We start from the raw sequence: 14,192 nt of genomic DNA, 5'->3' as shown, positions 1-14,192 counted from the left end.
AATGCCTTCAAACCAAAAGAAATAACAGAACAAAAGCCGGTCAAAGTGGGGCAGTTTTCCCCCCTCCCTCCCTGTCCAGCCCCCACCTCTTCCTCCTCCTCTTCCTCTCTGTCCATCACTTTATGCCCACCAGTGTTTCCTTCTCTCCTCCCTCCTCTCCTCCTCTCCTCTCTCCTCCTCACGTAAATACAATGCTGCTGCTTTCTGGATCTGGGATGCCTGAGGGACAGAGCACAGACAGAAGACCCGTCACCATGACAACAGCTTCTCCGAGCTGCCTGACACCCAGACTCTATTGGCTAAGGGCTGTTGGGGGAGGGGGGGAAGCGGAGAGAGAGAGAAAGATAGGGAGAAGAGAGGGAGGGAGAAGCTAAGTTCAGCAAAGAGTAGAAAGAAAAAAGGAATCTGTGTCTGCTGGTGTGTTCAGGGTAGAGAAACGGAGATAACGACAACAAATGACCAAACTACGGCCCGTTAACGTCCATGTGTGGGTTTCAGTTTTGAAGGGATGAAACAGAGGAGGAAGAAAGGACAAGGAGGTGGGAAGGAGGGCAGTGAATCGGAGTGGGGAGGAGCACCGTACGCCACAAAAGGTGCAAACTTTGAGACAATCGAGTGGTCAGAGAAGCTGAAGCAGCCGTCAGGGAACTTCTCCCAAGATTAGAGCGAGAGCCTGCCAGCGCCGAGCTCGCCACATGAAAAACAATGGCCGACGACATGTTTAATTCATGAGGCAGCAGACTGCTCACGCTACCGGTGTCGCCTTTAATTGAAAAACATGGACATATTTTTCACATTTGTAGTCAAGTGCAGTCGGGCTCAGTCCTGTAATGTGGACCAGAAGGACTCGTAATAAACACCAGCGGTTTTTACGTCTCTCTGCCTTCATCTGATGGCAAAAGCATCAGACCGAGAGCAGATGAGCCGCTGATGCGCTTCAAACGTTTCCCGGTGTTTGCATTACTGTACCTGCAGAAAGACACGAAGCGCGCCGCCTTCACGGACCGGTTGGCGGTCGGCTCGGAGGGGAGGTGGTAAAAGTGTGTGCATGTGAGAGAGAGGGAGAGAGAGAGAGAGGGAGAGAGAGAGAGAGAGAGAGAGAGAGAGAGAGAGAGAGAGAGATCGGTATATTTAAACAATTATCACGGCAGGGGGAGGGGCCTGCGTATCTATGAGCATAATCTGTGCGTGCGTGTCGGGGGGGTGCGTGCGTGTGTGTGCGTTTTACTCTAAATAACACGTACTCTTTCACACACACAGAATAATGAGTGGAAGAGAAGGGAAGAGCGGCGCGCTGGAGGAAGTCGTTTCTAAATCAGAACCAGAAGTTTGAGACTCACATTCAGAGCAGGGGCTCAGATGGGGGGAACGTGTGTGTGTGTGTGTGTGTGTGTGTGTGTGTGTGTGTGTGTGTGTGGTGTGTGTGTGTGTGAGAGAGAGCTGTTGCACCAGTACACAGCTCAGTCTGCTGAATTGGTGTGCTGGAGCGTGGAAGTTCTGCGATGGGAGGGGCACAGAGAGAACACAGCCCTTTTCCTGCACGCAGAAGTGACCAGTGAGTGTGTTTGACCCCCAACTGGTTCCCAGCGTCGAGGTGTTTCGCCTCCTTTAAATATCTTCTCCTCTGCTTTTATTCTGTCGTTTCAATTTGCTGTCTTCCTCCTTTTTGGTCTCTCTGTTGCCATCTCACTCACTCACTCTGTGTGTGTGTGTGCGTCTGTGTGTGTGTGTGTGTGTGTGTGTGTGTCTCCCCTCTGCGTGCCAGTGCTGTTCTACACTGCTGGGGATATTTCTGTCACTCTCTATTTATTTATTGATGGCGATGTTGGTGAGAGTTTGCCTGCCTACACGCGCGCTCCTGTTCAGGGAAAGCAAGGTGCTCTCTGCAAATGTTTTCCCCCCTCTTCTTCTCCATCTTCTCCCCTCCAAACCCACTCCCGAGTAAATATTTGTCCGCCTTCCTCCTAATAATGGCGCCTGGGGCCGACCCAGGAGGTGCTGGCTCTCTGACCTCCCAACAGCCGTCCGGGGACGAGCGCCTGGTGAAACGGGGGTTTAAATGGTCCCTGGAAGAGCTCCTACCTGACGCCGCTGTCTCTGACAACGGGCTGGGAGCCGCGCTGCCTGGCAACTGAGACTTCCTGGAAGCAGGAATGCAAATAGAGCGCATTAACGTCAGCTCTCCTTGTGTGTCCGGTCCTGCTCAGCTCTGGGCGCCTCTCAACTGGTGTCCAGGGGTCAGCAGGCCCAAGCACAGACGTTTGTCAAGGATAAACTGAGCAGCGCTGTGACCTTACCGAATCCTCTGAAAATCTTCATTTCTTCCTACTAATTAAAGCTTTCCTCAGTGTTTTCCGTGGTCTGCAGTGAAGGTAGGGGGGCAGGAGGGCTCTTTAACGGAGGAGGGAAAGGTTGATGTTAAGGATTTTCCTCACGCAGCTACTGGGCTTTGAGTGTTGTACATTTGTCAGTCCCAGAGTTCTCATGTCCAGTTTTATTTTTCAAACCATCTTGTGAAAAGCACCCACCCCCATCCCACCTTTACCTCTACACCAGCATTCCTCTCTTATGCCCCCCTCACTTGGCCATTCTTCACCTCATCTCCCTGTTATTTTCTCTTTCCTCTCCTGTTACTGCCCTCGTCTGTCCTGCTTTCCGTCTTAACGCTCCCTCATTCCTTAAACGTGCCCCAAGGCCCTCCGGAGTTTCAACAGGTCACACAGACCGTCCATTGTCTCACCTCCACCTTCTGCTCCTGTCTGGGGCGATTGGGTGGTGGTTGGCTCCCGGGTCCTCAAGGCCGCTGCGTTCAAAGTCTGGAACCCGACAGATTTGGAGCGGAACAGCTCATCCGGCTGAACTTGACGTGGTGAAAATCGGAGGACAGCTTTAGCAACTCATAGTTGGACAGTTATGGTTCAATTCCATTTCAGGTCTTCCTATGTGGCGTTAGCATGTTCTCCACACTTCTGGGTGGGTTCCAAGAAACACACTTGCATTACCAGTACCTCTGACCTCTTTTGACCTTCGTACCTGCAAAGGATGCTGATGTCATTGGTCTAAAGGTGGGCTCGAGGGGAGGAAAACGCTAACGACAGCTGTTAAAGCGGGATATCAGCCTCCCCTCCATCATGAGTTGGTCACACACAGCTGGCTAACAGAGCCATAGCCTCGCCATCCTGCATCTGTTGGTAAAACATTCCTTCACAAAGACGGTGCCTCTTGATGGCGGTGGTGACTCGAGCGAAGGTGTAGGGACGTGTGTGCGCCCTCAGCTACATATCTGCATGTGTGTAATGACATACACACACACACATACACTGTGTCTGGTGCACAGGAGGGCTGCTCCTATGGGAACGCCTCTTCCTGTCTTGTCTGACACGCACACACACACATGCTAACGCTAACTCTGTAACACGTGTGGTGAGACCGCTGGCAGTAGAACAGTCTCATTCCATCTCCTCAGTGTTTATTGGGATCATTTTGCCACCACATTACGCAGCATAATACTGTATACGGTAATTCTTTTTTAATTTCAAGCTAAAGAAGTCTGCCGGCGGCTCCCCGGGTCCACCGTGTTGCTTTAGGCACTGTGGAATGTGCACAGATTGACTTTACCTCCCTCTCCGTCTCTCCCTCTTTCCGCTTTCTGCATTCACGCCGTACTTTACCACCACTTCTCTTTCTTTTTCATCTCACACCTTCCCAGTTCTGCAGAAACATAAAAACCAGTAGAGGGAGGGAGAGAGGGAGGAGGCGAGCAGGAAAATATGAAAGAATGCCAATGAATAAGAAGGAGGCAGATATTGTTAACAAGGTTTCCAGAGACTCTTTTCATTTTTAATAGTCCCGTAGGAGGTCTGGCTGATAAAGTGTTATGTTATATTATTAAATCTTGGCAAAGTTTGAGCTGCAACAAATTCCAACAGTAACAAGTGTGAAAGTGAGTCTGTAGGTTAGATAATCTATACAGTCAGTATGAGAGACTAGAGCGCCTTTAAAGTGGACCGAAGTGCAAGTTTCCATTTGATAAGATGAGGACAGACCGACGCATCCTGAGGAGCTAGAGTTTTTTGTGTTGCATTTACGGCACACAACTCTGCATTTAGCTGCAGAGGACTCTACAGCTGGGAGAACACAACCACTGATGTCTGAGGGTGTCGGCAATGAATACTTGCAGATATGTAAATATCACTGGTGCAGCTAAATGTCAGTGTGTGTACTCCACACCGCTGGAGTGTGATGATGCGTGTGTGTTTAGGCGGTGCAGAGTGTGTGTTGTTAACCTTTAATGTTGTTATTGTCAGGGATGCTTGGCTTTATTGTATTTAACTGCACAAAAGGCGCCAAAGTTTTAGATTGAATCCGCATGTAGGTATTTTTCTGTGTGTATCGCATCGGCTTGTTCCACTGTTGTCGGCTGTAAATGTCTGTTAATGGCAAGTTCAGCAGACCTGGAGGTGTCATTTACAGTCGAAGATCCTTCGTGGGAGCATGTTGCACGTGGTTAAACGTGCAAGTATGATCTCCTCCCGACCACATCACGTGAGTCATTGCTAGGACGGCTTTGGGATTGGGAAATACTTTGGAAACCTTCTGAAACTTGAGCCCAGAGTGTAAAAACGGCAGCAAGATCCCCAGAAACACAGCGGTGTGTAGCCGCAGTGCCGCGGCTGCAGGGAGCAGCTCGTCTGATTGGCAGCGGTAAATGTTTACAGTTGTTCCAAGAGGAGAATAGACAGTACTGAGATCAGTTTTTAACACAGCAGGAGATGATCTACCTCCCTCGTCTGATCCGTGGACATCGCTGACCTTCAGGGTTAGCGGAGCCTTGCTGGAGATTGCATCTGGACGGGTGAATCAGAGCCGTGACACTGACAGGAGGGAGATGGAGCATGATAAAATCATTTCCTTATCTTCCCCTTCTGTCTCGCCCCTTCTCTCTCTCTCTCTCTCTCTCTCTCTCACATAGACGCTTCAGCTGAGCTCTGTACTTCCGTCTCCGAGCTTCCAAATATTCTGTTAATTCCTGAGTAGTAGCATTAATGGGAATCGGCTGAAGGTCTGACTTTGAGGGCGTGTGTGAGTTCTGCCTCTTTCTGTGTGTGTGTTGGGGGGGGGGGTCTGGGGGGGACGTCATCGTGACACAGTGTTCTGATGGCGTTCTACTCAGGACTGAAAGACACCTGAAGAAGGGTGTGTGTGTGTGTGTGTGCTTCATATGTTGTTTAAGGATATCTGTACTGTAGCATGAATGGACGAGGCACGATTCAGATTTTTTAAAAATCCCACAAACACAAATTTCTTTGCCGATTAACAAAACATATGAGTTTTCTGACTGATCGATTAAGTCTTTGAGTCACATGTCATCACAATTGCGCAATCTCTCGGTGCTCGAGAGCTTTTGTATGGTTTTCCCATTTCCATGAAGGGAAAACAGAAAAATGCTCCCATTACAAAAGCTGGAATTACATTTTGATTTGCCCCTTTTTTTCATTCAGCTTTTGAAGCAACTGATATCAAAAAGGAGGCAGCAATTTAGGCTTCTTAACTCTGGACTTGTGGCCGAGCATCCAGAGAAAAAACTGAGGGGTCGATGCTCCAAAAATAAAAATGAGCTTGCTGTTGGTTGGTCAAAGGCCGGTGAAGCTGGAACAGGTCAGACGTAACTAGTGGATGTCAGAGTTTGATCAGTCGTGCGTCATCTTCTCTTTTCCTTACAAATAAAAGTTTTCGAAAAGTTATTTGTCCTCAAATGTGTCAGCCAGTCACGGGGAGTCTGCATATCCACCTGGGAGACAGGAAGTCACACGTATAATAGACTGTTTTCATATCTGACTCCTCTCACTTGGGCTTCATCCTCCCCCCTTCTTGTTTTTTTTTTTGATCCGGGCTCTGCAGTCGTGTTTGTTTCCTGTGAGGTGGCATCTGTGAATTATCATAGGTTGATTGGTGAGGCTGGGAGGAAGCAGCGGGAGTAAAGGCAGGTGCTCCGGGGCAGCAGGAGGAGAGCCGTGATGGCATCCACCTGCCGTGGCGCTTCCCTCTGGGCTTCTGCCTCTGAGCGGCGCCTGGTAGCCTGGAGGCAGCTCCGGGCTCCTGGGGGGCCGTGATGCTGGAGACAGAGGCTTTGGATAGGGGCAGGAGCTCTTTGTGTGTGTGTCGGGAGGGGGAAGCAGATTTGTTTACCCATAATTAATTCACCTGATTGACACAACAGCTGCCAGAGCGATGGGAAGGCTGTGGCACATGTGTGTATGTGGCAGTCAGCATATTTGGCTGCGCAGCGGCTCTTCCCATCACGGGCTTCTTCACACCCCGGCATCGGCAGCAAGGTTCCCGGCAGCCCTCACCGTCTCCCATCGATTAGGAGCGCCTGTTGGCCGGCAGCGCCACATACACGCTCCCGCATCCCCTCGAATCTTTAAAGAGTCGACTCCGCTGACAGAGTTATCGGAGCACTCGGAGCTGCGGGGAGAGACGGGGGAGGCTGGCTGTGACAGGAGGACAAATGAAAGAGGGTGGAGGCAGCGAGAGGAGGGGAGGTCCTTCAGAGGGGAAGAGACGAGCACGAGTTTGCGTGCAGACGCAGCCCAAGCTTCCTGCACCGTCTTCCATCCTCCGAAGCTGTTTTTCCCGTTTGGCCGCTGTTTGAACCACATAACGGTCTGTGGTCTTTGTGAAGCTGCGGATCAGAGAGGGACGGATGAGAAAACAGCTGCCATGAAACCAGGGACCTGCACAGAACCCTCAAATAAACCAACCTGGTGGAAGGGACGGACACGATGTCGCACACGTGCCATGAACAGTCAGTGTTGCGTCAGCGCTGCGGTGGCCGGCAGGTCGCTGTGTGCTGGCCTGCTTGTCTGGACCCAGATAACAGCACACCCCCCCCCCCCCACTCCGGAAGCTCAGGTCTGATCATCAAACAGATAGAGGATCTCAATCGGTGTCCATTCAGCCAAAGAGGATCACAACCAGGGGTAGAAAAGCAGGGCAGCCCCCTTCTGATCCAAGTAAACGATCAAACCCACCCCCCAGGAGTCACAAGGACTCTTTTAGTCCTGTAACATACGTCTGAAACATAAAAACCAGTAACACCAGGACACAAACCAGAGTGTTCGGCTGTATTCTGGCCACTGGCACCAGTCAGAAAGATTCTTATGTGCAACATTCATGCAATTGGGAAAGAAATGGAGTCTTCCTTTTCCACATTGCCTATCCTGTTTCTTAGCTGCCGTTTACTTGGAGATTGAGCGATTTTAGTTCAAATTTCCTTGGTCGATCAACCTCCATCCGCGCTTTCATACGTGTCGGATCGGCTGCGGTTGCCAGCGGCCAGGACCCCCGCGTGGAGATACGTGCTGATATTTTTGTTCATATTACCTCGAAACGGCAAAGATGTAAAGTCAGTTCCGTGCATAAAAAAAGTGAATTAGCAGCAAGTTTCTGGTTCTGTTGCGAGTGAATATTGATCTCCTCTCCAGTACGGAGGAGGGGGAGGTGTGGCTGGAGGGAGGCAGACTGGCTGCGGCGGCTAAAACTGGGCGCCGAACGCAGGAAGCTCCTGTGAAACGACTGTAAGCAAAGAAAACGCCACGGAAAACGGCTCCAGCGGTTTTCACAGAGGTGTGAGAGAGTGAGACGGGTGCGGAGCGTGCGTGCACGCGAAGAGTTAACAATGCTCAGGTGCTGGTGTGTCAGGGTTGTTTGTGTGCCGAGGCAGGGGGGGGGTGGGGGGGGTGGATGGTGACAGAGCAGCTATCAAAAGCCACAGGCTGCTTTAAACTCCATCTCTGTTCTCTCTGCCTCACTCTCACTCTGCTCCCTGGCCATGCTGATGATTGACGGCCTGAGGGTTTTAATGGGCACTGGAGAGCAGGAGCTGAGGTCGGGGTTGTCATGGCAACTAGGAGAAGGGGCCTTTTGCTGCTGCTTCACCTGAGTACTGTGGAGCCTCGTTGGCTGGCTTACACGCTCGCACGCGCGCACGCACGCACCAGCAGCACCAACACTTCCATTCACTCCTCTCCCTGAGATGTGCCGCTATCCTGCCTCCTCTGCCCTCCTCTCTTCCCTCCATCTGCTCTCCCTCTTTCTTTCTTCAGAGATAACAACATCTGTCACATGTTGGTTAATGTCTGTGCGCCTGTATCACATCCTGTAAAACATTAACCTTTTTTTTTACCCACCCCCCCTTTTGTTGTCACGTCATTGATAAGCGTTCACAATCACAGACAGCGGCCATTGTTAGAACGCCGCGCGCGGGAGGGAAATATGTGGAATTTGTTAAAGACAGGCCAAACCAGTGACTGCGCTTGGAAAGGATTCCGAGTCGGAGGTCACTGGCTGCGACCTTCTGAAAATGTCATTCCGCCGCGTTACCGAGTTGCCCGAAATAAAATGGCAGCGATTTCAAACGGGGGCTTTACTACGGCGAGAAAAGGCAACAAAGGAAGCTTCGCCGTTGCTGGCTGATGAAATGTTACCGTTGTTTTCAGCTCCGGTCGGAGCCGTCGTGGGTCTGCACATTGACGCGCCCGTGGCAGAGACGACCGCCGCCTGATGGTCATGAGCCGTCGCTTGTGTTTGCATACAGGATTCATATGTTCAAGCGTTGGCACTGCGTGGTTTCGCAGATTGGTTTTGTGGGAAGGCGCGACCCGACCCTTGACCTGACAGTCCACAAAGACTGTGTGGACAGTCAGAGCGGATCCACGCTTCAGTTCCATCTGAAACAAAAAGCCTTTTCCCATTCATTTGTGTCATTATTACATTGATGAATCAGACCCTCGCTGCTGTCTGACCTCCCCACCCACTGTCTGTAGGTCGCTGACCACCTCCGTCATCCCTCTGTTACATCCTCCAGATTCACACCGTTTCTGTCCATGCCCTGCCTGGCGGCCCTGGGGTCGTGCTGGCGTTGGCGCCTGGGTGGCGCGGGTCAGCCGGGGGATGAGGGAATTGTTTGCTCTTGAAGTCAATAAAGCTGCAGTTACAGAGGTGGATTTTCCAGCTATTGTGGCGGCAATTAACAAAAATGTCCGCAAATGTCCAAACGCCCGCCTCCGCGCTGCATCCCAGATTAGTTCCCTAACGCACCGAGGTCCATTTGGACTGAAAATGTGTTGTTCCATTCACCGTGGTTGTTGTTGTCGTTGTCCTGTTGATGTCTGAACAAACAGCGAGTGAGCGGAGCAGAAGCTGTCACCTCAGGCTTTTCCCCTCATCCCTCAATGTGTCTCCTGCACATCATCATTTTGATGAAATAAAAAAAACTACGTTGACATAAAAAAACATTTCAAGGTTTAGAGAGACAGAAGACCTCTCTGATGAGATGTGGTGAGGCGTGAATCGGGATCAGTGCTCGACATCTGTCCACACCTACTCTGAATTCAAATGCTCTTTGTTCAGTTTACAGTCGAGTACTGAAGCGCACGTGTCGGCACAACAGGGAGGCCTTAAATTTGGACCTGTTGCCCGGAGACGGGTGGGTGTTTACAGCGGAACATAAAAATCTGTGTGAATCTACCTGTGTAAGGAAACCTGCCGCGCTTTCATGTTGAGCTCTTAAATCTGTGAGCGATTCGTCTGCCTGTAGATTGCAGCACCCACAGGTCACGTGCGTGCGTATCTCGTGGGAGTACAATCAGGGCTGGAGTCCCTTTTCCCCGATGGTTCAGACGTGGATGCTAAAACCTGCCGTGTCTTGTGTTTCTCCCCAGAGCGCGGCCGCTGCTCCCAGTCCAGTGATGGGCAACATGCCGCCCAACGACGGCATGCCAGGTGGACCCATGCCCCCGGGCTTCTTTCAAGTAAGAAGGAGGGCTCGCCCTCGCCGCCTCCGTCCGTCCGTCCGTCCGTCCGTCACCCACCCAACCTTTCATCCATCACAGCTTCTCTGCCCCTCCCAGAGCCGCTACTAAGCCTATCCTTCTGTCTCCTCCTCCTTTTTTAGCCTCTTTAGCTGTCCTAATCCCTGTCCAGATGTGTTCCCTTTTCTGTCTGTCTTCCTCCATCCCACATGTCCACACTCTGAATGTTAACTCCCGATGCTCTGAGTGGCTTCTAAACACTTTTTCCGACATGTTGTGTCCATGCTAATATATATATATATATATATACAGTGTGTATATATATATATAAAACCAGTGCTCTGCTCGACTTTTTTTGGGGGGGTGGAGGAGGAAAGAAGAGGCTTTTTTCTCTCCTGGTTTGTGTTGCTTCACTAATTCCTGCTGTCATCGCCGTCCTCTGAAGGCTGCCTCTGAGGCTGACGAGGTCACACACACACTCTCATCCCGTTTCCATCACTCTCTCCCTTCACGCTCATGTGCAGACACGCAGGCACGCAAGCCTTTGACACATATTAAACCAGCGACACTTAAAGTATCTGCACACTCTGACCGGGAGGAGGTGACTTACTTTTCTTGCAGACAAATGTTATAGCGGAACATTAGTTGCATATTAAAATTCACTCTGCTAATATTGGATTTCTCTTCCGCATCGCATTATCACCACTTAAAGCTTTGGACCTGAATCACTTTATAAATTATGGGAATAAATCTGACTCTTCTGTTTTCAGTGGAGCAGTTTTAAAAAATAAAATAAAAAATTGCTCAGAACTAAATGTTTCAACAGCCGTTTGTGTCTCTGTGTCCTTGAGCAGGACTGTAACCTGTGAGTGACTCTTCATTTCATTTGAAATGGTTACTCACTAATATTCCCAGTTTTTTTTTTCATCCATTTCCTATTTAACCATTTATTTAATGTAAAGTCTTCTATCCAACATGGCTGCACGTTTGCTGCGAACCGCTCGTCTTTCATGGACATTATAATCCTGTGTTTTTTGGTTTGCGCGCTGTGTTCCTGATGAAGGTTTGAATTCCAGCATACAGGAACTCTATAGCCGTTTACTGAGCTCTCGCTGTAGCTGACAGGGCAGCACGCACGCACATGTGTGTGTGTGTGTGTGTGTGTGTGTGTGTGTGTGTGTGTGTGTGTGTGTGTCTGCATGCGAGGGCGTCAATGATGTATGAGCTGGGAGCAGCAGCAAGCTATCTCGTGGCATTGAATGAGTGACGTTGCTTTCTATAAATAGGCCTTGTGTGTGCGTGACAGACGGACAGACGGACGGACGGACGAGCAGAAAAGCAGACAAACGTAGGAAACACAGTAAACATAAAACCTGCAGAGTGTTGCTCCGCCACAAACCTCACATCCAAATCAGGTGTTGCCAAAGCAGCAGCGTAATTATTAAACACGCCGCGGCACGCCCGCCTCAGCCACACACGGCGCTCAGGTGGCCGACCGTCGCTCCCTCTGATCCCATGGCTGCCGCTCACCTTCAGTGTGCGGGCGGCTGCATATTCTGCACTCAGTTTATTCATTCCAGCTCAGCGGAAGCAGCGTTTTGTGGTCTTCATCCCTCCCTCCCATACTGTTGTACTGGGTTCTGGTTCACGTGGGATTGCTCCAAACTCGCATGTGTTTTTTGTGAATGGGTCCTGACACGGCGTCCTTTGGGCTCCAGTTAGTTTTAATTTGGGGTCCTAACTTCCTCGCTGCCTTCGTCCGCTCCTCTATCGTCCTCTTGCTCTGTTCATTTCACTGTTCTTGTGCGCTGAGTGTTTGTTGTTGAAGTGCTCCCGCGCTAACGGGGTAATTAACACGGGCGACCTCGGCTGTTATTGGCCGTGGCCCTGGGAGAGAAGGGTCTGGGGCAGAAGAGGGGCGGTGGAGGTCAGAGGAGAGGAAAGAGCTGAACTGTGGCTGCAGGCCATGTGAGACAAGCTTCGGGTAGTGGAGAGAAAAGAGTTTCCTAATAAAAAAATCCCACGAAAAGTTGCCCTATTTGATCCTTAACATGTAACGCTAACGTGCTAATGGACAACACATCCAAGCTCCGTCGGTTCGGGGCTGATGTCAGGGAAAGCTGGACTTCTGATCAGCTCAGAGACGCGGTGGTCCGAGCAAGACAGGAGACTTGGCGAGTTAATGAAAGTGAGACGGAAAAACGTCTCCAAAAAAAGTGCTTTATTGGACCTGAGAGATGTGACAGCCGATGACAGATGATGGATTCATTTCTGCCGCGTGTGTAGACAAAATCACATCAGGACGGCATTAAGATTCACTCCACACTTGGAGAAAGTATGGAAACACGGAGCGGTGTTATAGATCATCACACCGAATAATGAGAAAAGGTGGCGGCGTTTGGAAGAAAGCGCTATAAACAGAAGCATTAGCTTTCTTTTCATGAAAAAAAAAGAAAGAAGCAAATTAGATCAAACGTGCTCTTTAGAGATTTATAAGGTCCATCTGTCAAACAACGGCGCACAAATCCTCTTTGTTGACCTGGTTCTCCCGTCTCCACGTGGAACGTCAGGTACTCCAAACCTTAATGCGCTCCATTAAGTCCGTCAACCAGTTTGGGTGGGGCGGCCACTTTCAGCACAACAGGAATGGCTCCCCGAGCCAAAAAAAAGGCATCTGAAGTCAAGGGCAGCGTGTTTTACTGCAGGTAATTGCAGCTCTTCAGGGAAAACAGAGGAAGAAAAAAAGAAAAAACAGCACAACAAGCGGATTAGGTTTGATTACACATTTAAGAACGAGCAAGCCAGGTATCAAAGACGAATTTTAAGAAGCCGTTCAAAGCCGACACGCGGCGAATTACGGAGACATCTGCTCTGGGTAATTTATTTATCAAAGGTGAGGCTGATCACAGTGGTTCAGTCCGGTCAGCTGCTCTACAGAGTCGCAGATAAATGAGGTGAAGTGTTCTCAGATGTGAGCCGGTGAATCCTGCAGCGGTGGTTCAGGTGTGGATTCTCGCCCATCAGAGTCAGATGACAGATCTGGTGGTCCATCCACGAAGGATGGAGGGAGTTCCTGGACGCCAGTCAGGCTGGTATCCTGTGTTTACAGTTGGCGCTGTTGGACCCCCAGCAAATCCTTTGAAGAATCGAACATTCTAATTTTATTCATCAACCGACCACGGCGTGTTTGCGTTGGAACCCCAACGCACTCGCTGCCTGTCTTCAGTGAGAGCTGGACATGCTCAACTCATCTTGAATCTGTCCTCTCCTTATTGCTGCTGTTGACTCGTTAATCAGCGCCTGCGATGCATCCCATCGGTAGGATGTTCCAGATAGAGAGAACGTTGGAGGACCTTCCTCTGGGCTGTAGGAGTGAGATGACAGGCGCACGCGATACGGAGTTCAAATGTCTGTCAGCGTTTTTTCTGCTGCCGTCCTCTGGGAGACATCAGCCCTGATGCAGAGCTCCCATACCGGAGCTGTTGTGTTGCTAGGCTCTAAAGCATGAGCTAACAGCAGAGCCGCCACTGCTGCCTCTCTATCTGGGGTTTTACAGGGGATGTGTGCGTGCGTGCGTGCGTGTGTGCGTGCATGCGTGTGTGTGTGTGTGTTACTATTCCTCCTGGCTTTTGTTTGTTGTGTTCACTGATGCAGGCTGCTTTGTGTTCTTGCTCTCTGCTATGACCAGTGATTTGGCTGCAGATACACACTGCCCTCTAGTGGCAGAAGGCGCTCCTCCACCTCGGTCCCTCTCCCCCGCCTCTGTTTGTGGGCCATCAGGGGCACTGGTGTGGGTCTTCCTTAAGCTGAGATGAGTGGTGGGGAATGCTGGGGAGTTGTCTTGATGGGTTTGTGGTACTGTGCCAAGCTGTTATCTCCTTAGCCGGGTAGAAAATGATTTTATTAATTGCTTCATTTAACGCTCCCCATCTGCCCCTCCCTCTCCGCCTCTCCTACACATATACACAAACAACACCAGGCGAAGACACTCACACACCGCCCAGCAGAGCTACTTTTCAAACGCGCCCCGCGTACACCTCCACGACAGCGCTCTCGGCCCGGCTCTGTGGGGACCCGTGGAGAGAACAGGACGGTCATAAAGGCCATATGTTGGCCCATTCACATGTAATAGCAGGAAGGCCCAGAGAGGCCCAGCCAGAGGAGCTCAGCCCCATTATGGCACATTATGAAGAGGAACCAGAGAGGAGGAGCAGTGCGTGTGTGAGAGTGTGTATGTGTGTGCACGTGCATCGTAATTGCTGATCTACTACTGGTGTTCAGGGATTTACTTGCAGTAGGTTAATGTTTTGGCAAAGATCACCAGAGAAGAAGTTTTGGGCCCCACAATTCTGTCAGTGAATTTCAGTTTGAGGATGA

At 50.5% G+C, this 14,192-nt stretch overlaps 1 protein-coding gene across 4 annotated transcripts in view; it reads left to right on the top strand.

Annotated features, from left to right (window-relative positions):
- Window positions 1-14,192, top strand: part of ssbp4 (single stranded DNA binding protein 4) — a 55,047-nt gene that overhangs the window by 30,778 nt on the left and 10,077 nt on the right. For all 4 annotated transcript variants that reach the window (XM_057038220.1, XM_057038219.1, XM_057038221.1 and 1 more), the window contains one exon: window positions 9,726-9,815. In XM_057038220.1, the coding sequence (XP_056894200.1) occupies window positions 9,726-9,815 (90 nt within the window). The remainder of the gene's footprint in view (window positions 1-9,725; window positions 9,816-14,192) is intronic.

Source organism: Takifugu flavidus, chromosome 7 (genome assembly GCF_003711565.1).
Source record: "Takifugu flavidus isolate HTHZ2018 chromosome 7, ASM371156v2, whole genome shotgun sequence".
NCBI lineage: Eukaryota > Metazoa > Chordata > Actinopteri > Tetraodontiformes > Tetraodontidae > Takifugu > Takifugu flavidus.
This window is presented reverse-complemented; position numbering and strand designations above follow the sequence as displayed.